The 27,543-nt window shown below is 37.6% G+C and overlaps 1 protein-coding gene across 1 annotated transcript in view; it reads right to left on the bottom strand.

Moving 5' to 3' along the window:
• Positions 1 to 152: 152 nt before the first annotated feature.
• The window catches only part of TSC1 (TSC complex subunit 1), a 40,117-nt gene continuing 12,726 nt past the window's right edge, over positions 153 to 27,543 (bottom strand). The window contains 30 exon segments of the mRNA XM_036749867.1: positions 153 to 5,919; positions 7,693 to 7,851; positions 7,959 to 7,992; positions 7,995 to 8,018; positions 8,021 to 8,144; positions 10,854 to 10,976; positions 11,609 to 11,719; positions 12,078 to 12,260; positions 14,000 to 14,166; positions 14,800 to 14,843; positions 15,482 to 15,741; positions 15,743 to 16,038; positions 16,326 to 16,430; positions 16,982 to 17,051; positions 17,314 to 17,426; positions 17,733 to 17,844; positions 18,213 to 18,246; positions 18,248 to 18,283; positions 18,285 to 18,324; positions 19,040 to 19,215; positions 19,829 to 19,844; positions 19,847 to 19,901; positions 20,388 to 20,512; positions 20,515 to 20,532; positions 20,535 to 20,546; positions 21,525 to 21,669; positions 23,558 to 23,631; positions 23,634 to 23,709; positions 24,831 to 24,934; positions 25,300 to 25,486. Of these exon segments, the coding sequence (XP_036605762.1) occupies positions 5,400 to 5,919; positions 7,693 to 7,851; positions 7,959 to 7,992; positions 7,995 to 8,018; positions 8,021 to 8,144; positions 10,854 to 10,976; positions 11,609 to 11,719; positions 12,078 to 12,260; positions 14,000 to 14,166; positions 14,800 to 14,843; positions 15,482 to 15,741; positions 15,743 to 16,038; positions 16,326 to 16,430; positions 16,982 to 17,051; positions 17,314 to 17,426; positions 17,733 to 17,844; positions 18,213 to 18,246; positions 18,248 to 18,283; positions 18,285 to 18,324; positions 19,040 to 19,215; positions 19,829 to 19,844; positions 19,847 to 19,901; positions 20,388 to 20,512; positions 20,515 to 20,532; positions 20,535 to 20,546; positions 21,525 to 21,669; positions 23,558 to 23,631; positions 23,634 to 23,709; positions 24,831 to 24,934; positions 25,300 to 25,405 (3,462 nt within the window). The 5' untranslated portion in view covers positions 25,406 to 25,486 and the 3' untranslated portion in view covers positions 153 to 5,399.

The raw sequence follows: 27,543 nt of genomic DNA on the forward strand, positions 1-27,543 counted from the left end.
AGTATCTAGACTGATTAAGTTAGTTAAAACTGAAAAGGATTTTTATGTTAAAGAGAATTAAAACCCTATTTTTTATTATTTAAAAACTATAACCTTTGCCCTCACATCCTCAGAGGCTAGCACATCCCCCATCTCAGTTTAACACAGGAAAATAGTGCAAAACGATAAATTTTTATTTGTTCACAGTTAGACACAAGCAACTGCCTTGACATTTTTAGAACATTCTAATAAGGACAGCAAAACCTTTTGATTCCAATTCTCGTTCACTAAGATTGTACCATTTTCCCTTGCAGTTCATATTTATGGCATTTACTGTGGATTGTTTTTGACATGCTTACAAGCGTGAGGCAGGGAACGGATTGAACCTTTTTGACAAAAGATGACATTTTTAGATTTGAACTAAAAGCCGTTAAAAAAGTGTTGCCACTTTGCCAAAGGATCCCTTTAAACTGCAAGTTCACTCTATTATTCTGAAGTTCTGTGGGCGAGATTTACAAAACTAGATTATGTCCTTAGCAAAAAAAATCTGTTCCTCCATAATCTTCGTGGTCCATAGAAAAACAGTCTTCTGAAAGTGATTCCCAATTCTTCCTTGTGTAAAACACCTGGGTAAACCCATATTGGAGTCAACACCGTATGATCCTGCTATAAAGAACACCTCCTCCCTCCTCTCCAAACATGGCACCTGGATTCAGCCTACAGTAGGTTTCAAATTCTCAAAGGTTTCCTCTGAAAGGAGATCTAGCTTAGTAGGTAAGCCAGTCTGTTTACTCAAGGATAATTTCTGTGGCAAAGTTACATTTATCTATTATCCACTCAGCAATGGGGAAAGAAGGGACAAAGAAAGACACTTTATCTTCATTAACTCATCTCAGGGGTAGTAAAATCATGAAACTGCCCATTCACAGTGATGCCAGCTTAACTCTGTGGACAAACCAGAGTTCACTTTCCCTCTCGTATTAGCACGTAAAGATTGCAGGATTGTTTTAAGAAAACTGAACCGTTATGTTTTCATTAAGCACATGTGTAGCTAGACAATGGATTCTGGAGCCAAATATAAGACAAGGGCACACAGCAGCAACTTGGGTCCAATTCCCAATTAAACCCATCCCTTATTCAGCTGGACAAAGTTCCTGCTGGTAAAAAAACTTAGACAGGCACAATTAATTTGCCAGTGGGACTATTCTGAAAACTCCTTACAAAAAGATAAACACACACACACAGAGCTTTGGACAAGACACTCGTGGGGCAACTATAAAAGCACGTACCATGAAGAGTAAAGAATGCAACAGGCTAAACTGTCCAGAACACTCATTTCTCCGTCAACTACCTCAAACATACCATCCTTGGTAAGACCAATGATCCACTCAGCTCAGTATTTTGTCTGACAGTGACAATCAAAGGCCATCGTGAGGAAAACATGGCTATTCTTGCTGAAGCAATTTCAAAAGGCTAGGGACATGTCCCTACCCCTAGTTTCTCTTAATGACCCATTACAGATCAACCTTTCATAAATTAATGTTAATTTTTCTTGAACCTGTACTTTTTACCTCCAAACCACCTTATTATCATGTTCCAAAAGTTTGCTAGCCACTATCAAGGGCAGCTTAAGCTTTTCTAAAATTCTATCTTTCTAGCTTAAAAGGGGTACCTCTAGTTTGAGTATTCCAAGATTTGGTGAAAAAGGCTGCCTTTTCCTTTAGTAATTCTTTTCATAATTTTATAAATTTTGACTATACCCACTCAGCCTTGACAAATTTTATTTTTCACTTCTGTCCTTCCAAGAACTCCCATCATTGCCTGCCTTGGTCTTGTCACGCTGTTGACTAGTCTCTGGCTTTGTCCTTTCTAAGCAAATCAAATTGCATATATTGCATATGCAGATAAGTCATGGTTTGGATGTTCTTTCATTTTGTTTTCAATTCCCTTCCTAAGGAAGTTTGCTTCCGCTTCTCTGACTTTTCAAGTTATATAGCAACACTGTCCTCGACAAAGAAGTAATGATCTCTTTCTCAGATCTCTTTCTTAGATGTTAACAGCTCATCTTTTAAAGTATGATTTGGAAAAAGTACGTTATTGACATTTGCTCACACTGAAGTTAATCTGTCATCTTTCTTCCCCCACTTATACCTCATGAAATTTTTCTGAAGCATATCCCCATAGGCTTATTATTCCACTACCCAGAAAAGCTGAGTGTCACCACAAACCTTGATACTTATTTAATTCGCAAAAATGTTAAACGATTGCTCCTAGGAATCCTATTACTATCCTATCCACAGAAAAGACCATTATCCCTTACACTTTGTTTCATGTCTCTAAGCAAGCTCCCCATCCATGGGCAAACATTCTTCCTAATCCAAGAGTAACTTTCTGCTAAGACCTTTTTCAAAGGCATTGGGAAAGCCAAAAATTTACACCTTCAACTTTGAGCAGATTCAGGCATGATTTTTTTCTATTGTTAGCATATCATTTCCCTTCCTTCCAACTCTGCCCCCAAAGGTCCATAGGATTATAATTATAGTCTTGTTACTATCCTTTATAATTGATTCTACAAGCTTGACAGGCACTAGACTCACCAGTCCAGAATTCAAAGTCTCCCCAAAGAATAGAAATCAGTGGTAATCTAGTAGTTCTCTGATCTGGTACTTCTAACTGGTTGCACATTTGGCCTAAAAGTTCCTTAGTTTTTACCATTTCGTTTGTTGGTAATGCTTTGATTCTTAAGAAGATTCCACTCAATTTGTGATTTATTTATACTTAATTTGATATTGGTCTAGGACATCCTGTGCTTGTACCACTATTTGTTCAAATAATTCTGACTTGTATACTTCAAGAAATTCAGGAATGGAGAACCTCTCTTCTATATCCTTCTCATCCCCTAAAGAACTTTTTGGACTATAATCCAGTGTTCCCAATGATTTTCTAGCTTAACCATGTAATTACAGAATTGCAATATTGGCTTTTAAGTCCTTCAAAAAATATATGCAGAATGAATGCTTTTTTTAAAGCCTATTTTGTATCTGATCTTCGCTGAAGACTTAAAGTTTTACGTAATTACAGAACATTTGACCTGAATGGGACCTTAGAAATTATTCAACCCAATGTTCCTCACTTTATATAAACTGAAGCTCAGAAAGAGGAAATTACTTAGCCAGTCATAGTTTAGTCAGTGGCACAGCTGGAATTAGAACTTTGTTTCTGACTCCCAGTCCAATGCTTATACCAGATTACCTCCGTTTTTAAAATGATGATTTGTACAATCTCTCCAGATATATATATATATATAGACTATAAAGATAAAAATCTTTTTTTTTTCTCATTCCAAAGGCCTTCTTTAATTCACTTGTTAGCCATATAGGGCTTTTGTGCAAGTACCTAGTATTTTTCAACTTGTAGCACGTGTTTTTCCTGGGCTTTATAGAGGGTGTGTTTAAAAAATTTCTAGGGTTACCATAACTTTTCAGTTAGAAATGGTATTTTGGCTTTGTTGCCTCTCCAAAAAATGAATAATTTCTTATTAAAAGTTTGGGGCTTTCCTTCTCCAACCAGAAAGATCAAACTAAGTGTGTTGTGAGAGTTACTGAAATATTGAGTTGCCCATGAATAAATCCCAGACAAGTTTCAGCCTACTACTCTGAAGTTATTCTCTAAGCCAACTCATTAAAAAAAAAAAAAAAACCACAAACAACAACAAAAACCCTTACCTCCACATCATGTCCTGATGAAATGCTCAACCAAATTAGGTGTGAATATCAGAAGTCTCCATATTATTAGCCAGCCTAATGTTGCCAATTCTAGTCATTTCCTGCTCAGCTTCAACATGGGAAGGGATACTAGAGTTAAGTCTTATTACCACTTATTTTTATTATTTAAAGTATGGAGTTTCCTGTACTTCCTTGCCCAATAAGATTTAAGCATCTTCATCTTCTCCTGGCTTCCCCCACACCGCTTTTCTTTTTACAATTGTCTACAGCCCATGGGTCATTCTCTAGGCTTCTAAACATTACTTGTAATTCTGGTTTTCATTTGCTACCTAATATTCCAACTGAAGCATTTCTTAGGTTTCTAACATTTTCAAGGCTTTGGCAGAGCTGGATTTTGTGCTACAGATCTCCTCTGGCAGTTGTCTGAAGTACACAGTCATCCCTTGTCCATGTGTAACCCAAATGAGACCTGTGTTCATCCATATTGGTTACAACTTATCAGATTTTCCCTCAAAAGCCATCACCACTGAAACTTGGAATTCAATAGTTGCACCCTACCTGCAAACCAAGTACCTAACATACAAAGTTAGTTAATATGGAAAAAAGCTGTAGCTTTGTTGCCCCAAGCCATATTGAGGCCAGATCTAAGAAAAGATGGTCATATAGCTACGTAACAAACGACATTGAGGAGATTTCTTTGGAACTTCTGATCATGTCTGGTGCAGTATTAGAGAGTGAGATGAACAAGAGAGGAATCACAAAAAGAAATGGAGAAAAAACAGAAGGAAAAAGGTTCAGCCAGCCCAAGACTTGCATGGGGATGCATTAACTCTTCCACAAGGGTTCCTTAGGTAAATTTCCAGTCTCCATTCTTTCCCTCCCCAGAGTTTGGGTTTCATCATCTGCACACACCCCCCAGTTGTAGTCAGAAGAGTACCAGCTTTTCAGCCAACACCAAATAAATAAGAGGTAGAGGGGAAGGAGGGATGGTGCTTCACCAAACCCCACAGCTCCAGCTCCAGTTCTTTGAAATGGCCGAAGTATGTGTTCACACCAAACTTTATAGGAAGCATTATCAGAGCCTCCAAAGAACATAAGGGTGAATAACAAACCACTTTTTTCTTGATCCACTGCTTTGGGTGCTGAACTTCAGAACCAAAAAGCAGGGAGAAAAAAACATATGCATTTAGAAGCCTTCATATGAAGGCAACTGGCTCTGTAAACTGCATCCCAGAAAGGAACAAAACCAGACTTACCTGTACCACCACCAATTAACTGGTCTGCACTGAAAACTGGGCAAGCTACTTGAGCTTCAGTAAAGCAGAAAGTTGTGTGCGTTAGATTCAAAGATTAAATTTGGCCTCATATTGCACAGGTTTATAGGATGCAACCATTTAGGGAAAGGAGGAAGAAAATAAAGATAATTATGAATGCAAACTGGCCCTTGGGTTAGCACACACTGCTAGGAAAGAAAGAAGAGATTTAGGTAAGAGTCAAGAGAAAGGTCAGAGGCATTTCACTGCCAGATCCAAACACCATTCTGCATTCAGTCTTTTGTCAAAAGGAGCTCAGTCCTATTTCCACGGCAGGAGCTAGCTACTCACAACCTGGAAATATGAAAGCTTTTACACTTGCATTCACGCCTCCCATTCTATGCCAAGAATATGAAAGTTAACACTGATTGACCATCATCCTTTAACTGGGTTCATGCTGAGTCTCATTGTAGTCCATGATACGAAGCTGTCCAACACTTTCCTGGTTTTTGGGAGATGGGTGAGGGTTGTCTAGGCCCAGGGGGGCCTTTGCTTCCGTGGCTGGATCTTTGTACAGTTCAGTCTTTAGTGTCTCAGAAAGGCTGTTGTTGGTCAAGCCGTCCTCATCACACTGGCTCTCACTCTTATTACGAAACAACTCTCGAGCCTTTATGGCCAGGAAGCTCTTTGAACTGGGAAGTGAGCCGACAGTCACAGGGATGCTGGTGGAAGGTTCTAACATTGTTTCCCACCGACTGCTGAATGGCCCTACCCTCTGGTTTGGGGGTTTCTCAGGGGTAGAAAGCTCACTGCTGCTGCTACTACTTCCTCCACCTCCTCTGCTGCCACTACTGCCCCGGCTGCTACCAGACTTGGGGGTCTTAGTTTCACCATTGCGGCCAGCGGCCTCTTCATTGTGCCCTACCAATGAATCAGGGCAACCTTCATTACAGCAGTCAAGCCTGTTAATGACAAGTGGAGGTGGGAGAAAAAGAGATAATGGTTATGATTTGAATTGCCATCTGAAAGCTACCTGTTATAACAGCAACAACTCAGAAATGGCTGTTGGTTCAGATCTGCTAACCCTAACTAACTCATCTAGTTTGTGATCCACTTTATACAACACAGTGGGGGCAGAATTAAGCATAAGCATGAGCTCCAGGTCTTCATGAAATTTAACTCAAAACTTTATGAAAGTAAATAGAGATTTTAAAAATATTGTTGACTCCTACCATTAACTTCTGAGATTAAGGAAGGCTATGCAAAAATATCTTAGGATTTAAAAGATATGACTCCAATAGAATTTCTTCTAGAAAGACATGAGTTGAAAGGGGACCTTTTTGACAGACCAAACTGCCTTGGGATATAAACAAAAGGTATAAATGAGGAAAGATAAATTATAATCATTGGTAAAACTGTTCATACCCTTTAATAAAAAGAAATGCTTATTAAATCAATTAGAGACATTTTTACCTCCCATTAAGATGGCAAAAATTGTTTAAAAAGATAAAATTTAATGTTTCAGTGTATGTAGGAAAAAAAGGCACTATTACATTATTGGTAGAATTTTAAACTCAAGTAGCCTTTTGGGAAAGCAATCTGGCAATATAACGAGTTTGAAAAAGGATCATGGGGCAGCTAGGTAGCAAAGTGGATAGAGTACCAGCCCTGGAGTCAGGAGGATCTGAGTTCAAATCTAGCCTCAGACACTTACTAGCTCTGTGACCCTGGGCAAGTCATTTAACCCCAAATACCTTTCCCTGTCCCCCCCATCCCCAAAAACTGATCTAGTGGGTCCACTATCAAGACTATATTTTAAGGATCTTATTTATGTTTTGTACCAGAGAGGAGATTTAATTAGTATAGGGAATTCACAATGAGAAAACTCCCCCTTATCAATGCATAACAACATCTGCCCTGAAAATTAAATCTTTAGAGAGCTGCCTGGGCTACTACAAAGAGGTTAAGTGACTTGCCCAGAATTATAGAATCAGTGTATGTCAGAGGCAGAATTAAACCCAGGATGTCCTGACTGAGGCCAACTCTCTATCCATTATACCATACTGTCTCTCAGAACACTATTTTTTTTTTTTTGCAGGGGGGAAGGCAGGGCAATTGGGGTTAAGTGATTTGCCCAAGGTCACACAGCTAGCAAATGTGTCAAGTGTCTGAGGCCGCATTTGAACTCAGGTCCTCCTGACTCCAGGGCCCGTGCTCTACTCACTGTGCCACCTAGCTGCCCCAGAACACTATTTTTAAAAAAAGACCTAGCTATATGAAATTAAAAGCAATTTTTTCATACAAAAACATGCCCCCAGCCCCCAAAGAAAACCACTGCTAGGAAACTGCATATCTAAAGATTCAAAGAATCAACAGATTATGATTTATCAATGGAATGAATTGTTGCAATATTTAAAAACTGTTGCAATATTTAAAGGAGGAACAAAGAAATATGGGAAAACAAAATAATGTAAAGTGAAGAATTAGAACAGGACACACTATGACTATTAACAAAATTAGTACACAGATGGAAAAGACATGAAAGCCAGCACAAAATGTATTAAATTATTTTTTGTTAAAGCATTTTTAAGACCATGTGGTTTGACTGGGTTTAAACTACTGCCTTAGCTCTTTAGTTCCAAATATAAATTTAGTTGCCAAACATAAATTGATATAAATGTCAAGTCATTACCTCCAGAACATGGAATCCCACTTTCTTCCCAACCTGTACTTACCTTTCCTCAGCTGCCTCAGCTGCTTCTGTCTTTTCTTCAAGTTTTTTCAGGAGGCCATCCTTCTCCAGTCTGCCATACAAATCTAAGATTTCTAATTCAAATGCCTGGGCAATCCTTTTCTGAGCCTCATACCTGCTCTCTACTGCCTGTAGCTGTCCTCTGAAATGGAGTAAAAAAAAATACAAGAAATTACCACAAATTTGAGAGGCTTCACTTACAAACAGCAATTAATACTACTAATGTAAAGCTTCTCTTAGTGAAATTACCTAGCCTGAAGTTTGACATCCTCCAGGTATTTTTCTGTTCCAATAGAAGATGGTCTTTTTGGCCAGATGAGACTCTAGTTCAAGAATCCGTTTTTGGGAGGTATCAAGCCGCTGATTCTGCTGAAGGAGATGGCTTCTATTTTTCTCTAGTTCCTTCCTATAAGAAGCCTTCATCATTTCCACTTCCTTAGAACAAATATAAGGAAAAAAAGTTTTGAGTCAATGCTTGTTAATGAATTAAGATTTTTTAAAATGAAAGATATAGATCCTGCTTGTGTCATCCACTGAAAGCTAAAAGTAATTGTAATGCCAACTAAAACAAAAAGACTAGACACTGACTTAGAATGTGCTACACCACTGGGAAGGTAGGCTTATGGCACTTGAATCCAAAAGCTTTGGCAAGAATCCTTTTCCAAATATGCCGAAGGAGACAAGCCCTGCCCTGTTCATTTTAGATAAATCAGACAGCCTGTAATCCATTTATCATTTCCAGTGTATTGAATATATCACAGTGAAATAATCGTATAAGTATGAGATTCTGAGGGAAAATAATTCAAAGTTTTCTAAAGTAAAAAAAACTAATAATAGAGAAAAAAAATCTTCAGTGACACTTCAGGAGTTGTACTATCTGTTATGTTATATATTAGAAAACTCAAATGCTTCTCTGAGATTGAATACATTCCAACATCTGAGCACAGAACTATATCTATGGTACCCAAATGCTTCTCAGCTGTAGCCTACTAGCAAGGACACATACGTTTTACCTTTTTGATCAGTAGGGATGGATCTGTTAAAGGGCTCCAAAACATTCAGATATATGCTCTGGGGCAGTCCTGAAAGGCTATCCTAGGCCCTCTTCTCATTCTTCTCTAGCACCTCTCTTGGCAACCTCATAAGCTCTCACGGGTTCAATCACCATCTCTATGCAGATGATTCTGCAATTTATATATACAACCTCAATCTCTATCCTGAACTATAGTCCTACATCACCACCTGTTTTTTGGATATCTTGAAATGAATGCTCTGTGGACATCTCAGACAAAAGAGGCCCCAAATGGAACTCACTATACTTCTTCTTAACTATTCCAAACTTTCCTAATTACTGTGGAGGGCATCATCATATCCAGGCACCCAGGCTCACAACCACATCATCTCTCGATTCCCTCCCTCATCTACCTGCTTATTTTTCATATTTAAATGTTTTCTGGGTTTCTCACTCAACTCACATATCCATCTCATTGCCAAATCTTGTTTCTACCTCCACCATATTTAGTACATTGTTCCCTTCTCTCCACTCTCACAGCCACCACTCCAGTTCAGCCCCTCATTACCTCTTCTTACCTGGACTATTACAATAGTCTTCTAATTGGTCTCCCTGACTCCAATTTCTCCCCACTCCAATCCAGGGAGCTGAGTTCCATTCAATTGCCGAACTGCTTTTCCTAAAGTGTAGGTCTGTTCATGTCACTTCCCTATTCAATAAAGTCCATTGGCTCCATATTAACTCCAGGATCAAATATAGTCTTCTGTTTGCCATTTAAAACCCTTTACAAACTAGCTTCTTCTGACCCTTTTAGTCTTCTTATATTTTATTCTTCTCCACTGATTCTACAATCTATCTGCACTTGCCTTCTTACTGTTCCCTGCACAAAGCACTCCATCTTCTGACTTTGTGCCTTTTTGCTGGTGGGCTCCCATGCTTCAAATACCTCCTGGAATCCCTGGCTTGCTTAAAGACTCAGTTCGTATACAGGTCTTTTCCTGTCTCCTCTCACCCATCTTCACCCCACCAAACCCCAGCTAGTGCCTTCCCCTGTGCAATTACTTCCTGTCTACATATCTTATATGTATCTAGTTTTTTCCATCTGGTTTTCTCCATTAGAACATGGCAGGGTCTGCTTTTGTCATAGTGCTTGGCACACAACAAGTGCTTAGAAGCTTTTTTTTGCAGCCTAAATGACTCCTGAAGTTTCATTTCAGTGCCTCTAATAACTAGCATATCTAAGTATAATAAGTACAACTGACACTGAATACATGAAGGTCTCTACACAGCATCTCCCCAAAGCCATTTTTTCCCTCTTGCAGGTTTTGCAAATTAAACCTTTCAGATAAGAATTCAGTTCATTTTTCTAAAATTAAGACTGCCTTACTTAAAATAGTTTTAAAGTTTGTTATTTAGCAAGTGGCTAAGATACAGTAAAAGGCAACTTGGCCTAATGTGAAAATTATATTTTACCCCTTAAGACTATTTCAGAGGGTAGAAAAAATGTGATGCTTTTCAAAGTCTAGTTCTTCAAATACTAAGCAAGACTGTGGATGATGAGTAACTTAGCGACAGGAATCACTTTATTATTTACTATTAAAATTATATTCAATGCAAAAACATAACAATGTTACTCAAGTCTCCCTATAAATGTAACATAAAGCATTTGCTTTAACAATACTGGTGAGTCATGAATTAACATAAGGCCAGGTTCAAGGTGGCTATTACTGACAAAAGTAAACTCAATAACTAATCAAGATTAAATTCAGAATTAAAAACTAAAGGAAAATAAAAATGCATGCAATCGCCAAGGAACACATAATCCAGCATGTACCCATATGCCCCCAAGGCCTGCCTCTCTTTTCTGTTCATTTTTTTCTGGCAAAGGGTGTTTTTAGGGGTACAAGAGCATACCTGACAGCTGGAAAATGCTTGTGTTGTTAGTCTAGGGAACATGGGAGAAAAGCAGATACTACAGCAGGGAAAAATAATTCTATTATGTAGACTCAGGCTTTACAGTCCATCAATGAGGCTGCTTTTCTCGACAGCATTCTTTTTCAATGCCATTTGACTAAATCCCACATGTCAATATTCTATATCAAGAGTTTTTGTTTCTCCTGACCCCAACATACCTGTGTAGTGTCTGCATGCTTGTTCTGCAATTGCTCCAAATATAGCTCATTGACCTCCCCAAGAACTAACAGCTGCCTGTTCAAGAACTCCATCTGCTGCTGGACTGACTCGCTGTTTGAAAGCTAACCAAAACATGAACACATACAAATAATCAGGTATAAATTCTGCAGAGCTGGAAACTACTAAAAGGAACCTACAAAGCAGAGCACAAGGTAGACACATACTATTTTCAAGAGTAAAAATCAAAGGCTTGAATTAATTACTCCCTTGGTTGACACTTCCTCATCACCTGGCCTCAGAAGTAAGGGGTTAGAAGGGAGGCCTATTATGTGCTAAAGATAGGAAAAAATGCATGTCAAATAGTTGATGCTCAAAGAGTAAAAAAAGAAGTACAAGTAAACTGTAACAAATTCAAAACTGAAAGGGAAACTTGCAAGGGATGAATCCCAGGACTTCGACAACAAATTATTTAATTATGTACAACCACCCCAGATGAGATCTACAGGCCCAGTGGAGTAACAAAGCTACAGGGAAGACTCACCCATTCCTGGGCAAATGGATGTTTTCATATCTGCAGTGAACCCCAAAAGAAGACATACAGCTCAGGAACCTAAAGATCAAACTTAATCCTTTTCTGTAAAAGGGTGCACCAATGCAAGCATCTTATGGTGAGCAAGGGAGGCATGCCTCCAGTTGGAAGGAATGGTGCTAGGCAATGTTATCAAAAGGGCCAAGAGTTTACTGCATTTCCTACCTTTTGAGAAACTTGGCTGAGCAGCAACTCTCTGTGACACACCTTGTTATTGGCCTTCTTTAATTCTAACCTCAGATCTGCAATCATATTCCGGCAGTCTTCCAGCTTTGTCTGTTCAAGCAGATGTTGGCAGAAGATTAGATAATGACCGACTGTGAGACCAGATTGTGTACCTACTCCAAGGGCTAGCCAACCTTCGAGTAGTAATAATCAATTCTTCAATTACATTATTATCCTTTGTTCCTTAAAATACAATTTCTTGGCTTCAAAAATTACAATCCATTTGACTTGCCAGTCCTATACTGTTTTAAGAACACAGATACCAAACAACTGGATAAGTTAGATGTGTTATAATCTTGGAATATAGTACTTTCATTTAGGTGAAATGAACAAATAATATTCTTGCCCCATTCAGTTTTTATTTTGTGCTGTTCCCCCTGACTGAATTTGTTTACATTGTGGTTTATACCTGCAATTCCTGGCTCTGATTGTAGAATTCCTCCCGATCATGTTGCAGCTGTCTGATCTGGCTGTGGAGCTGGGTGACCACAGTGTCACGTTCCTCTTGAAGCTGATTGTATCTGGCCTGTTCTTTCTGCAAGCTAACCTTCCACATCTGGATGTCCTTCTCTTGTAATTTCAACTGATCTTTCTATCAGAAACCAAAAGTGGCATGAAAGTTTTAATTGCTTAGCAGAGGGCTTTGCACACATTAAGTGCCTAAAAAATTTCTGTAACTGTAATGTTTTTCCTTAAAAGGTAATAAAAGCTAAAGGTTTTCCAAAGTAGATATCCATCAAATGAAGAATGCCTAAACAAATTGTGGTACATGAAAGTAATGGAATACTATAAGTAATATAAAAAATGACAAATGATGAATACAGAGAAACATGGGAAAATGCAAGAACTGATACAAAATGAAGCAAGCAGGACTGGGAAAACAAATATATACAATGGCTACAAAAACGAAGTAAGTAGCACTGGGAAAACAATGTATACAATGGCTACAAAATAGGACAACACAATAATTGAAACTAAAGTGCTTCAAACTTACAATGAACCAGTCAAGTTTAGCTTCAAAGAAGAGATTATTGTACTATTTTTGTACTATTTGGTCCCTCTACTTTGCAGAAGTACGGGACTATAAGTATGAAACTTTTTCAGACTTTTCCAATGTGGTGATTAGTTTTGCTAGTTTTTCCTTCCTCTGATTTATTCTTTATTATAAGGAATGGCTCTCTTGGAGGAGGCGAGGGGAGAACATGATGAGAAATATAGGTGATATAAAAACAAAAACTTATTAATATATATTTTTAAAAAGTTTAAGTTTTCTTAAGTCTACAAACACTTTGTTTAAACCAAAAAAACTTAAGAGTTGCTACTGATGAGAGATTGCAGACTGCTTATCTTATCTGGTAGCCTCATGTGACCCAGTTCACACTTGGAAAGCTTTTAGACAAAATACTTCAGTCACTGTACTTAGACTGAATGTAATTTGCTTCAAGAGACTTTTCAAGGTGATTTCTTTCAGATTTTCAAAACTACTAGCCAGGGTTTGAATCTAAAGCTTTTGGATCAAATACCTTCAAAGACAAAGTAGCAATTAAGTTACCTAGGATTATAAAGTGGACCATTCTAACTACAAACTTTTCTTTCCCACCAAGAGAAAATCTTCTCAAGTATTATACCATCACACTGAGCTTTATTGCATGAAAATAGTTTATTTTTAAGGTATCCTTTTAAGAAGACCATTCTCACACTCAAAAAAATAAATTTGCACCTTGCAGTTAGTCCATAAACATTTATTAAGCACCCTCTATGGGCTAGGCACAGTGCTAAGCTTGCAGACTAAATATCTGCTGTTCTGTCACCAAACAGTACAATAATGATCTTCAACTGGTAAATATACAATTTTGGAACTACAGGGACTTTGAAGATTATTTAATCCTGCACTCCCACCCCTATCCCCCTTTTTGGCTGGATTTTTTATCTTATTAATGTAAAAAAACTCCCACCAAGAAAACTTTCTACTAATGCTGAATGGCAACTATTATGCAACTTATCATCTTAGTAAGTTGCCTGTGGCACTGAAAGGAAGATCAGGCAACTTTCCCAGGGTCACAAAGCCCGTATTATCAGAGGCAAGACTTGCACCTAAGGTTTTCTGACTTCAAAGCCATCTCTCTAGGAACTAAATCTCACTGCTTCCACTCCTTTTTTTTTTGCTAAAGACACTAATGCCTAGAGAAGCGAAGTGATTTGCTCCAAGTCATGAAATGAATGATTACCCAGGCAAGACTAGAGCCAAGTCGGCTGACTACTAGGTCTCAGGCTCTTTCAGCTAGCCCACTGCATATTCAGACCAGGTTGGGCACCTGCACAAAGCCTCACCATAGCAGCGTTGTGTTCTTCCAGAGCTGTGGCTTTGATCACCTTCCGTAGGAGACGTCTGTTCCGGAGAGCATGCTGCTGCCTTTTGAAGCGCTCATACAGTAACTGGTTGTGCAGTAACAGCAATTGGTTCCGAAGGGTGTGAATCTCATCTGAGGGTGGAGAGCCTAAGCCAGGAGTGAAAGGTAGGGAACAAATGCTCGAGCACCTCTTTTGAACATTTCAATCTTGAGCTAACCATGAAGATTTGGTATACTTTAGTGGCAGAGAAGCTTAGGGAACAAAACTAATCATATAATCTTTGGAAATATCTCATGGGCTACGTAGAGCCAGCCAAGACTTAACTGTTTATTGAGTACCTATGTCCCCTCTCTGAAAAAGATTAGGTAGACAAACATAGGCTGCTCTTTTGAGGGTATTTTTTGCCAATGAAGATTACAACTACAAACTCAAGATTCCTATTCTACTTATCTAGACATTCCATCAGTGGACTCCATGTTTATTCTGTGAAAATTCTCCATATAACTTCTTTCTCCAGGGAAACCTGCAGTGAATATCTGCTATAGCCCTTCAACTTTCCTAATGACTGAATTAGTGGCACTTACCACATTTCAAAAACAGGAAAGGCCTGCTTTGCAATACTACGGGAACTCACTGCAAGTGTGATGTCTGTATCTTAAGGGGTAGAAGTCATCATCACCTTCCTACAATGTACTTCTGTGACAGAATAAGCACACAGAAATATCTGGGGTCTTTTGAGCTGGTTATTTTTAGTCTGGGTTTAAAACAAAATAAGTTACTCCAAAGTGGGTCCCAATCGACAGATTTACTGGGCAAAGACAACCTACAAAGAAAGATTGTTACTCAAGTGACTGTTTAGACTGGAAGCTAAAATTAAGTACCTTGCCTTTGGAGCAACTCTCCTGGAACATTTTATTTCATCACTCTGAAGCTCCCCTTTCCCCTTTATTTGAACCATTCCTTCTGTTAAGAATTCCCAATCACAACATTAACCTTTTTTTTTTTTTAAGAAATTGCCTTATCAAAGGTAAATAGAAGACCCTCTTGAGACATAGTAAGGCTTACTGCTTATGAAGAGGTATCCCATTAAGATTACTTTTAATTAGTGCTCCTGTTATCTAATTCTAAGTACTGATCAGCTTCAACATCACAATCTGTTTTTCAAATGTGTGCAGTCACAGGATAATCAAACATACTGAAATAAATAGATTCAAGACAAAGAAATAAAGAAAATTGCTATTCAATAAAGTTTAAGGTAATGAGTATCTAATCTATTAGGCCTACTAGACCTCTAGAAAAGAGAGGCTTGACTTATTTTATATTCTATACCAAATTCCAGCTCATAAAGTCAACTAAGCTTCTCCAAGCTTTTACCTACTTTCTGTCCCTTCTCACTCTTGGGTAGAAAAATCCCAATGAAGACAACCAAAAGGGGTTTAGAAACAAGTTCTAGTTACTTACTTGTTCAGCTCCTTTGTATGTGCATCTGCTCCCTGTTGTATCAGCCTATCCAGTACCTCCACTGGAGAAGTAGAGGGCATATAATCTTCCTCTGTGTTTCCTTTCACCTTTTTTAATAGCTCTTCAGTCTTCTTGCTGACAAAATGGTAAGCAGTCTTTGGCAGTGCCATCTCAAAAAGGTGATCATATGGGGGAGATTGTCCACTTCCAAAACCTACTTTTCTCTGAGATGGAATTTTAGGGCTAGGTGTGAAGATTGTTTGTCTCCAAAGAAGTCTGGTTTTCCCTGTTACCAGCAGGGCTTTCACTAGCATACCCACCAGGCCGATCTATGGGTGTAAAGGCTTGCTTTGGTGTGTCAGGCCCAAGCTTGTCCAGAGAGGAAGTTAGAGGTTCAGTGCTCACACTGGGACCTTGAGTGTTAGAAGATGTTGAATGGGACTTTCTCTGAGAACATGGGAGACTGTCTCGATAGAAAGGAGAGTCAAATCCTCCTCGAGGCACCACAGGCTCAGTATCTGCTGTAGTGATCTCAGAAAGCTCCTTTGATATTGCAGCTAAATGGAAAAGAGGGAGAAGAAAAACCCGGAGAGTTGAGCGACTATAAAGCTGAACTGCTTTAAGGTATATGCTATAATTTACCAGTATTTATGTATGGCTCAAGATGGGAGACTAGGATCAATTTAACCAGTAGCAGACCTGAAATAAAATGCTTTTTTCTAAGGCAAAATTAAGTGTGTACATACACTAATATTAAAGCAGTTTTATGGTAGAAGAAGGCCATTTAAATTTTGCCATGTAAGCAGCACTCACAGTAGACAGACCAGAGTTCTGTATACATTACCTTCTTCCTTATCTTTCTCAACACTATCTTCTTCAGAGTCTAGATCAACTAAAAACCCTGGAAGATCCCTTAAAGTGACAGAACCCTTATTGTCAGTTGTTTCTTCTAAAGAAAAAAATGGACAAGTTAGTTTACAAAGATAACATTGATAGCTTTAGCTTCCCCACAAGACACTAAGGATTTGCAACAACTATCCCAACTGTTTGAGAAAGCTAGAAACTACACTCTGGAGCTAATTTCTCCAGAGCTCCCCCTGCAGACTGCTAAGAACTTTAAAAATTATCTAGCTACATTGCTTTCAAAATTAGTAATTCAACACTAAATGAAATAAAGTAAGATTAAGTTCTCAAGAGAGGTAAGATAAAAGGCATTCATGAAGCTCTGTTCATCAAACTACTTAAAACAGTTCATTGTAAGTGCTTGAAAATGAAGCTTATGGTAGACAAGTTAGACTTGACTTCTGTTAACTTACTATGGTATCCAGGGTCCCTAAAAATGCAATATTGTGAATTATTTCAAAATTTCATTTATCTTTCACTTGCCCCACCCAAACTGCCTTCTTTAACTTTGGAGCTATGCCTCTGAAGAATCTGGTTTGACTCAATGGAGGGAAGATAAGACTGTAAAATCTAGCACTGCTGAATAATAAATTTTACCTAATCCTCTATCATTAGAAAGGTGTGGCTGTCTGTGTAGACATGGTCTCACAGAATCCAGTCTGTCCTCCTAAAAAAAAAAAAAAAGACATTTTCAACAGAAAACAAGTTTATGTATATACTCACTGATGTTTTGAGAGAAGAATCCATAATTACACCATATAATTAGGCAGAGAATTTAAAGATTAGCCCAGCTACCTTGACTCAAAACTGACAAAATATCAGGCCAAAGTCATATTTGGTATAATTAGGCTTTATAAAATCAAGTTAAAAGCAACTCCTCATGATTAGGCAGGAGAAAAAGATGGCAGCTAGGCAAGCCTGGCATTTACCTTCTTGGGGGGCATGACTATAGCCTGAGGGGGTGAAATGTGCACGTAGTCATCTGAATGGCAGGGAGGAGGAGGGGAGGTTGCTGGTGTTCCCAAAGGAGTTCCTTTCCCACCTGATCAAAAGATAAGCATGGAGGAGTTATGAATCCTTTGCTAAATTACTTATGTGAACTTCTAATTATTTGTAGCTTCAACTATTACCCCACAGTTAAACTTTTATAATTCAATTCTTCTTTTGGGAATGCCTGTCAGCAGTCCTCACATTTGGAAGTTCAGTTTACATACTTTGAAAACCCCAGCAGCTTGCTTTACCAATGTCTAGAGATTCACTTCTCAAATCTGCAGCAAAGCTAAGCGTAACAGATATTTATAAAGTTAATTTTTACTAACCTATAAAAAACAGTCTCAGATATACATACCAGATGTACCAAAGACTTTGCTATAAGGGTGTGACAACTCAGGTGGGACATTTCCAGGTGAGGTTGGAGGAGTGGTCATACCACAGACTGCAGAGGGGCTCCATATAGTAGCCTAGAAAGTTAGTAACATTAGATAACTATAGTGAACAGTAGCAAATCCGAAGGTATTACATGCCTGTGGTGTGTTATTAAAACATTGTCTGTACCTTCTAATACCATCAGGTAACCTTGACGTGAACGAGACAGAGTAGTTAAAATTCAAAAGATATATTGTACTAAAGCAATTCAATCAAAGTAACATTATATTTGGTGGATTTTTAATTGCCAAAACTAATAAAAGGGGCAAGAGCAAAATTAGATATTTACGCCATGGATCTTAAGAATATTTCTGCTATCAGTGAAATAGTCTATTCATACACTAACTTCTAACCCAAATGAGCCAGCTTCAATACAAAAAAAGACAGAGAACAGGCACCATACTTGTGACGGCTCAGTTGACAGCCGTGTTGTGGACACTCAGAACCTGAGGTAGCTGCCCTGGCGTGTTAACACGCCAGCCGAGGAGTGGAATAAGGGGTGGAAGTAGCACTCCCTAAAATGAAAGACATAAATGGATTAACATCAGGTTTGGGATCACTTTAATTGAACATGGTTCTCTTAAAACCATCCAATTCTCTATCTCTAAAAAGATCCTGCTGCCTCATTAGAGATAGAGGGCTATATTTTCTGCCTAACATTAACAAGTTCTTGAAATAGATTTTATAAATGGGATTAGTGGTATTCGGTTCAGTTAACCTTCAGGAAAAAGTCTAATGAGGATGGAAGTTTTAATTAGTGCTATGGTATATATAAACTTATGGTTTAATAAACTCTTTCTACAGGTATTAATCCTATATCAGGTACACTAATTCCGTAGCCAAGTAGATCCTTCTTTATTGTGCATAACTGGATAAAGAGCTTGGAAGTAGATATTCCCTTGTGAGCAGGAACAAAGTTGTTTTACATTTAAACATATTTTCTTTGAATAGTCTAAGATATTATTCTTCAGTCTGATGATATCACTGGTAGTCTGCCATACATGATGAAAATATAAGACCCTGAAATTATAAGTGCTACAAAACCATTAACATGGGATTAAGTCAAGGGAGTAAGGAAGTTAGTTTGAATTAGAAAGCTTTGGGAAGAACACTCAAGTCTTTGATAGCTCTTATCACAGAGAAAAAATGAAATTACCAGGAGGAATAAAGTGTTTCCTAGGAAAAAAAAGTTGTAAAGTAGGTAAGTACTAGAGTTCTCTCTCTTTTTACCATAGCTATTCTGTGTGTCAACATAAGGGCTGACGGTGGCATCACTTGGACGATGATGAAAACGTGTTGAGATCTGCTGAGACACAGAATAGCCATCTTCGTACGAGGCTTCGGTGGGGTCCAGAGAAATTTTGGCACATTCTATTACAACATCATGAGTTTCTAATCTTTTCCACCTGTAACAAGAAAATTGAAAGTCATGAAATACAAGTTCAAACCAACTCAGCTTTGGAAGCATATTAAGAGCTACATATTTGTTCTGCAAATCTGTCCTCTCACTAGCTTAAAAAGAACTATATTAAATTAATTCCATTTCAAAAGCCTAGGAAATATATGAAATATAGTGTTAAAAGCATGATCCACTTGATTTAGAGTGCACCATAGGAGACTGCTTATCAAAGAAGCAAACAGGGAGACTTGGTAATTCCTAAGCAGCAACACCAGGAGGCAAATCTAAGTCCTCATATCAAAGCCTGAAGATTCTCCCAATTCATCCTCAGTTTAGTGTGGAAAATGTTGAATCTAGGAAACTAGCTAAAATACAGTCTGCTTTATCTTTTTTAAGTGTATTTTCTTCCTTTTTATTCTCCAAATAATAAAGGCCTTAAGGGAATAAACTTTTTTTTTCCCTAATGTTCCAAAGTTCTGGGAGAATAGCATAACAGTATCACCCCCTAATTAAAGGAAAAGCCCATTCTATAAATAACCCCAAGGATTTTATTCCTAGAAAAAGCATTCGATCTCTACAGCGCTATTTAAAATTTTGTTGTCAGCTTAAGTTTCCAATACCTGCGAGGGTCCAGTCATGGTCCTTGGATCCAGTCACTAATTCTGGATGAATTCGAACATGTTCCATCATTGGCTAAGAAAAAAAAGATGGATAATTCTGATGCTGTCATGTGATAAAAAGTTAAACTCTGTGTAGTCAATTCCAGGAGAGTCGACAGTAGGGAAGACTTAAGACTCTTCTTAAGCAATAAAGCCCATAATACGTCTTTCAAAGTATCTCTATCTTCGACTCTATTGAACAGAATGGTGCCACAGTTGCAGATAAAGCTACAAAAAATTTATTTTATCTATGTAGACCTGAGGCAAGCTAGGTGGTGCAGTAGACAGAGTGCCAGGAATGGAGTCAGGAAGACTCATCTTCAATCCAACCTCAGACACTTACTAGCTGTGTGACCCTGGACAAGTCAGGTAACCCTGTTTGCCTCAGTGCCTCATCTGTAAAATGAGTTGGAGAAGAAAATGGCAAGTATTTTTGCCAAGAAAAAACCCCAAAAAGGGGTCACAAAGAGCAGAACATGACTGAACAATGGACAACAACAAAAAGACCAGTAAACTATGCTTTACCTTTACCCACTTCTTCAAAGGTCTCCAAGTTTTCCTTCATACTGTAGTGAGAACGTAGAAAGGAGACAAAGTTGCAAGGGTACATTCCATAAAGGCGATGAAAGAGAGCATAAACACTGCATGAAGATGGACGAGATAATTTCTGTCACATGACCTAAAGAAATTAGACTCTTTAGAAAGTACTAATAGTGGGGCACATGAGAAAAAGCAGATGATACACACAGTTGTCAGAAAATCTTGCTGAACCAGGAGTTTTTTACTGAAAAGCACCAAGCTTAGAGGCACAAACCTAGAATAGACAAGTCTTCCATAAAAAGGGGCAAACTGTACAAAATAATGATTCCCAACTTCAAAAGAATATTCTACTATAAAAAAAGCTGGCATCATGAGAGCTGTTTTCTACATGTTTAGCTGTGGGGAAAAAAAATTCTATTCCTGTGTTGGATACTGCAGCATGCAATTCAAAAATGTTACTCATTCTATTACCACAATGCTAATGTATCACGCTGGGATTGGCAGAAGACTAAGAATTTATCACATGCTCATAGGCTTATGAGTCACTTTGATGGAGTTGTGCTACCTGCAGATATGTAGGAATTCTATAGCTCTTGAAACCGGATCTCTAATTAGTGCATACCATTTCTCTCCCCCCTGTGCTATCTACACATACAAATATAGATTTCTTAGCCTTCTCGGGACAGCACACCAAAAAGGCTCAGAGATGAGTTTTCTGTACAGTACAAAATCTAGAGTAGTCTTAATTAACTCCATTTTGTAATTTAAGTTGATCAACAAGCGTTTATTATGCACCTACTATGTCGGGCACCACGCTAAGTGCTGGGGATCAAAAGACAGTCTCTGCTCCAAGTTTATCTATTATACCTAGTTTAACTACTAAAAAAAATCATGTATTATATGCTGACCCTGACATTTACCAATTCTGCAACAAAGATACTACAATACAGAGATCTCTCAGTGCTTATCAGATGTATATCTATAGCTAATTTACAAGAGCATTTGTAAATCATTCGAATTGAGCTAAATAGATGAGAACCTATTTATCTAGAATAACAAGAAAAAAAACTCATATGCTCCACCTAGTGTCTGATATGCAATTCAACAAAAATCTTACCTGGGTTCTTCAGGCACCATGATGAAAGACGGCCAAAAATATCAAAGAAGTCATGAAGGTATTGTTTGCCTGACTGTGGAATCATTGGCAGCATGGTTATTAAGACTAAAACTCCTGTTGTGAGTATTACTACATCTGTATCAGTCTGCAGAGAGGAAAAGTCAAGTGAGAGGTGTGCCGATAACCTGCTAGAAACAAGATTAGCATCAGCACTACATCCTACCTGATGAGGAACTAAATGAGTGAGCCTTATACTAGAAGAGCATTCATTACTAGCTTCGAAACTTTTCCTTAAGGATTTGGAAATAAACTCAAAAGGGACTCAACGTAAATAACTTTTAACAGTTCTGTATTCGTCTGAAGTTCTCATCACATGCCTCTAAAGTTTTTAGGATTAATAGTAATGTCATATAGTGAATTTCAATTCCTAACTCCTTAGGACTTATTTATGGCACTCAAATGAAAGCATAAAAAGTTGCTTTTTACCAGTAGGCCTTTCCAATGTTACATCAAAACTAGATTATATGTTGTTTTCCTTGTTCTCAGGGTTGGTCTACGTAACCTAGATCCTAGTCAGTGAAATTCTAAACTATGTAGTAGTACTTTACCTCCAAATTCACTGGTGGTGGCAAATGTTTACCATTCATAACCAGTGATTCATCACTAAAGAAAAAAGTCAGTAAGATCATCTAAGAAGAAACCAATTAAGAGAGACAAAAAGGTAAATCAGGAGAATAAGGCTACCTCTGACAAAATCTATGGTTTTCTTACATCACCAAATAACTCAGAAGAGAACTCAAAAGAAATCAATTCAGAGTGTCACTGGATCTAAAATGAGATGTTGAGTGCTACATATGCCAAGTGAGTGAAATTAAATATTCAGGAAACAATGTTAGGCAAGAGGATATCAATTCAAGATTAAGGAATCTAATGATCTCCATCATACTAAGAGTCCTGAATTGCATTTCTAAAATCTGTAACTTTTACTCATAAAATCACAGATGTAGAGAACCCACGGATCCAGAGCTCAGAAATCACTTAGTACCAAGCTTTTATTTTACAAATAAGGAAACTGAGATCCAGAAAGGTTAAGTGATCTGTCCAAGGTCAATAAGCAGTGACAAGGCCAGGATTCAAACTAGATCCTCTGACTACAAATCCATGGCTCCTTTTATTGTACCACAGTCTCATCTAAAGCCTCTAACGTCTTCTATTACCAGAGAGGTATTAAAATATGCTTTTCCACACTCCTGTCTAGGCTATAAAATGCTTCTTTGTATATATAAAAAGATATGCTGAAATTCATCAAGTCATGCCATTAATAAATGTGAATAAGAATAAAGCCTGGATAATTAACCAAGTTGTGAATATATAGCAAATACTTTAGTAAGGTCTTTTAAACTATTTTATGGTTAGTCCAACAGAGCACCTAGATAAAATGTAATTCATTTTAACACAAGGGATAAAAAAGATGGACTAACAAGCCAGTTTTGAACAACTTAAAGGGTATATAGTTTAGAATAAAAACTACTTTAAGTTACAAACTTTTGAACAGAGATAACTAAGAAGTTTTATTGTACTTGGCTAAGAAAATTCAGACATCAAGCATCCATAGTATTCCAAGTATCATAAAATTCAATGAGCATAAGACATATGTTACACTATGCTTGAACAAAATTGCTGAATTTAAAAGAACAGTCTGGCTTAAAATAAAACTATCTTATTTTTATAGCACTTCATGGTTTACAAAGTGCTTCACATGCATTTTATTTAAACTGAATAGTCCCTTGAGATAAGTAAGGCAGATACTGCCTTTATACAGCTGAAGAAACTGAGGCTCACAGAGGTGAAGAGACTCATTACGCCAGTAACAGAACTGGGATGAAGATCAAGGTCTGACTCTGACTCCAGAAGGCTTTCAACTATGATGTATTACCTACTATAATTATTAACGAGCTCACTGGTTCCAAGTTATTCAGTATTTCAGAAACTAAGCTCGTAGAACAAATCATTCAAATCTTCAGAACACCTACCTTGAGACACTTAAGCAAAGAAGGCAAGAGAGGTGCTTGAGAGAGCTTATGCTTCCATGGGGGTTGTAGTCTTAGACATGCCCCAGTAAGGAGAGGACGGGTAAACGAGTAGCAGCTTTGCCCACATATTCATTAATTTTGTCCATGAGGTGCTAAAAATGGAAAAGACAAAGTTTACTGCATACATTCAGATAAGAACTAATACATATGACACCCTTAGAAAAGGGTTGATTCTTATTAGCAGGCTTTAAGTGTCTAAATCATTCTAATCCGTTTTTTGATGCAAAAGACGAGAGAGAGAGAGAGAGAGAGAGAGAGAGAAAGATGATTAAAAGTATCTTTTCTTTGACCTTCATTTTGGGGACCTATCTCATATTTTAACCCCAAACGAGCATCATGACTCAGAAGAAACAAACTAAAATGACAAGAATATAAAATTTCTGCAGAAAACTGACGAAAAGTGGCATGTCATTAGAACCCTTTAAAAAATATTAGAAAGTTTTCTTACTCTCCAAACACAAAGTTCCAAGTTTTGCAAATACAAAAAAGTTTTTATATTCTACCAACCAAGGAAAGGGGAAATAAAATATCGATACAGCAGAACCCTCCTTTGTTGTCCTATTCCTTTGGCACCAGGTTAACAAATGACTTTACAGGTTAATAGCATTTATAAGCAGTTCTTATATAAGAAGAGTCTATGCATGCAAAATTATGAAAATCTGAATTAACAAACAGGAAATTAGAGATGATTTATTCTTTACAAAAGAATCATAAGAGTCCTCCAAATAGCAGTCTTTAGTGCATTTTAAATGTTTTTAGATAACTTCGATTAATTTGCATTAAAAAGCTCTTCCTGCAGGTAGTTATATAGTCACAATTTCACCTGTGATAAGCCAAATGTAAAACATTTTGTGTACTGAATGTAATAATAATAATAGCAAACATTTGTATAGCACTACTATATGCCAAGGCACTTTTACATTATTATCACATTTGATCCTCACAACCATCTTGGGAGGTAGGTGCTATCATTATCAAACCCTATTTTACAGATAAGGAAACTGAGGGCAAACCAAGGTTAAGTGATTAAGTAATTAATTAAATGGTTAAGTGATTAAGTGAAACAACCAGGGTCACACAGCTGGTAGGATCAGAGGCTGGATTTGAACTCAGGTCTTCCTGACTCTAGGCCTAGCCTCTATCAACTGTGCCACCTAAAAATTACGTCTTCAATAATTTCATCAATGTTCTACCATCAATATCAAGAAGTTACCTTATCATGGGGCTCTTGCAATGCAGTCAGGATGCGCAACACCTGTTGAGAATTGGTTTCCAGATAATAATCCACCAACGTGTTTACAAGCATGGGACCACGGTCTAAATAAATGGAAATATGACTTAAGTATGGCTTTTTTTGTTAAACACCTTAAATATACCTCAATATCTTCTCTTCCCACCAACTGAAATAAGCTCAATTCTGTATTTAAGTTTTATGAATAACTGTGGCAAATTACCATGCAAAATTGTTTGAAATTTATGCTATTTCAATTCGGATCATATAAACCAAACCAATTTCTAGTTTTTTTTTTAAATTCTAAATTGAGTAAGTGCCTAATTGTTTGCCCTCACAGAGGCCATGAATCCTGAACCCATAAAGACAATAACTTAGGAAGGAGACTTTAGAGGTAGGCTGTGAATCTGGGACAAAACAAAAAACAACCCTATCCACACTGGCTACTTACCAGAATTAAGGTTCTCTTTAAAGACAGTTGTTATGTCATCTAACACACCCAAAGCCGAGGAATCCAGCATGGAGAGGAGTTCACTAATATTTGCTTGCTGTGCCATTATCTTATATGTATGTGCTCATGCTAGTTTTGGTACACACATTAAAATTTCCACAGGTTCTTCATTTGTGCCTCTACCAGACTGAGGAAAAAAGAGAAAACTATTCATGTGATAATGGTGCCATTGTCCACTAGCTCCTCATTCCCAAATGATTGCTGAAACACAAAACCGGAGCTTATGTTGAGTAGGGAAGAGAAAAACTATTGATAATCACTTTTTTACATGACACTAGGGTCTATGTGATTTCATTCTTATCAATTTTATGACCAAATATTAGTTCTAGTTAGTGAAATAACTAGAAAAAGATCATCAGTGTTACGATAGTGAGTTATTGATGACAGAAATTTACAGATGGGCAAGTTTTCCCTCAGACAGCTAGGTGGCGCAGTGGATACAGCACTGTACCTAGATCAGGAAGACTCATCTTCCTGAGTTCAAATCCAGCTACACACTTACTAGCTGTGGGACCCTAGGCAAGTCACTTAACTCTGTTTGCCTCAATTTCCTCATTTGTAAAATGGGCTGGAGAAGGAAATGGCAAACCACCCTAGTATCTTTGCCAAGAAAACCCCAAAATGGGGGTCACAAAGAGTTTGACATAACTGAAAAATGACGGAACAACAGATTTTCCTTTAACGTCTATTTCAGCATCTGTGCTTGGTTCCTTGTGCATGGTCTCAGGTTAATTGGGTCTACTTTTTTTTTTTTTACCTCATATCCCTTAGCCCTCTTCAGCCATCTCAAAACACATCTGTTGCTGGCCAAAGGAGACAAGACAAGATGGAAAAATCTCAATGCTCACAACTTATCAAAAGTAGAACACATAAAAGACACATATTATAGAAGTCATTACAAACATCTATCATCATACCTGCCTGCTTTAATCTTTAAAGTTGTCTGTTTGGTACCAATTATTGTATCTCTCATAGATTTGTTAATAATGAAAATATAGCCCACATATATGTCAATGATTCCTTGAATAAGCCAAAAGTAAATGACTAAAACATTAACCAGGTTCTCTGAACAACGATGCCATTTCATATTAACATTAACTTGTAAAATAGTCAGTTGTGATTTGACTACAATTAATATAGTATTCCAATGCAATGGTGCTAATCCAAGAGCCCAAATGCTTTAAATTCTCCAGTAAAACCTTGTGGCATTCACTGGTTTGTTCCTCTGAATCAGGAGCTTAGAAGCCAGAAGGTCAATTAAAATATTTAGATGTGTTCTTGACTCCAAATCAAGATATGGGAAGAAACTTAAGCCCACCTAGAAAACTTAAGACATTATGTCAAGACAATCAATTCTGTAAGACTCAGGTTGCAGGAATGGTTCTAAACAAAGCAATAACTTCCATTATAAACAGAGTACAAGACTTACATAACTTCTAGGTCACTCATTTCTATGCTGAAATGTTACACTGGAGACTTGAAAAGAATTGCCAAAAAAGGCTTAATTCAGGAGCCAAGGAAAAATAGCTTTACTCAAGTCATCTAGAAATTTTTGAAATGGGAACTTATTCTGCTTTCACCCAAAACAAGTATTTAGGTTAAGCAAGAAGAGTCAGTTTTTTAATTTTAAAAATCTACAAACTTAGAAACAAGCTGGGTAGTCCAAGTGAGTTAGCCTCGACTGTAGTAGGCAAGATAACTGGATGCTTGCCATCCTTGTTTAGGGCTTTACTGATGTTTTTCTGTGCTTTAGGACTGAATATATTCAGAAGAACGAAACTGACAGCATTTCCTTTTTAATTTCACATATAAAAAGAAGCCTCAAATCTAATTTAAGAACCATAGAATAACAGCACAAAATTTTAAGTCAATGATAGCACTGAGCAAGTCAATGTACACCATCAAATCCAGAAACCATAGCACTAACTGGAAAACAATCCTGAGATTTACCCCGAAAAGAAAGAAGAATCTCATCACCATAACATTAAATTTTGAGGGCACAGCATTTATAGACTGTCTACTCCAACAGCATGGAGAGATCACAACTGGCACTAATGGGAAAGTTATGTTTAGTCCACCAGGGCAAATACTGTTCCATATAACAGTCACCTGAAAGTATCTTAAGTGATAGTTCAAAAATTACTGATATTTAGATATAAAACTTTGGAAACGAAGCTTAAGAAT

This window comes from Trichosurus vulpecula, chromosome 3 (assembly GCF_011100635.1).
Source record: "Trichosurus vulpecula isolate mTriVul1 chromosome 3, mTriVul1.pri, whole genome shotgun sequence".
NCBI lineage: Eukaryota > Metazoa > Chordata > Mammalia > Diprotodontia > Phalangeridae > Trichosurus > Trichosurus vulpecula.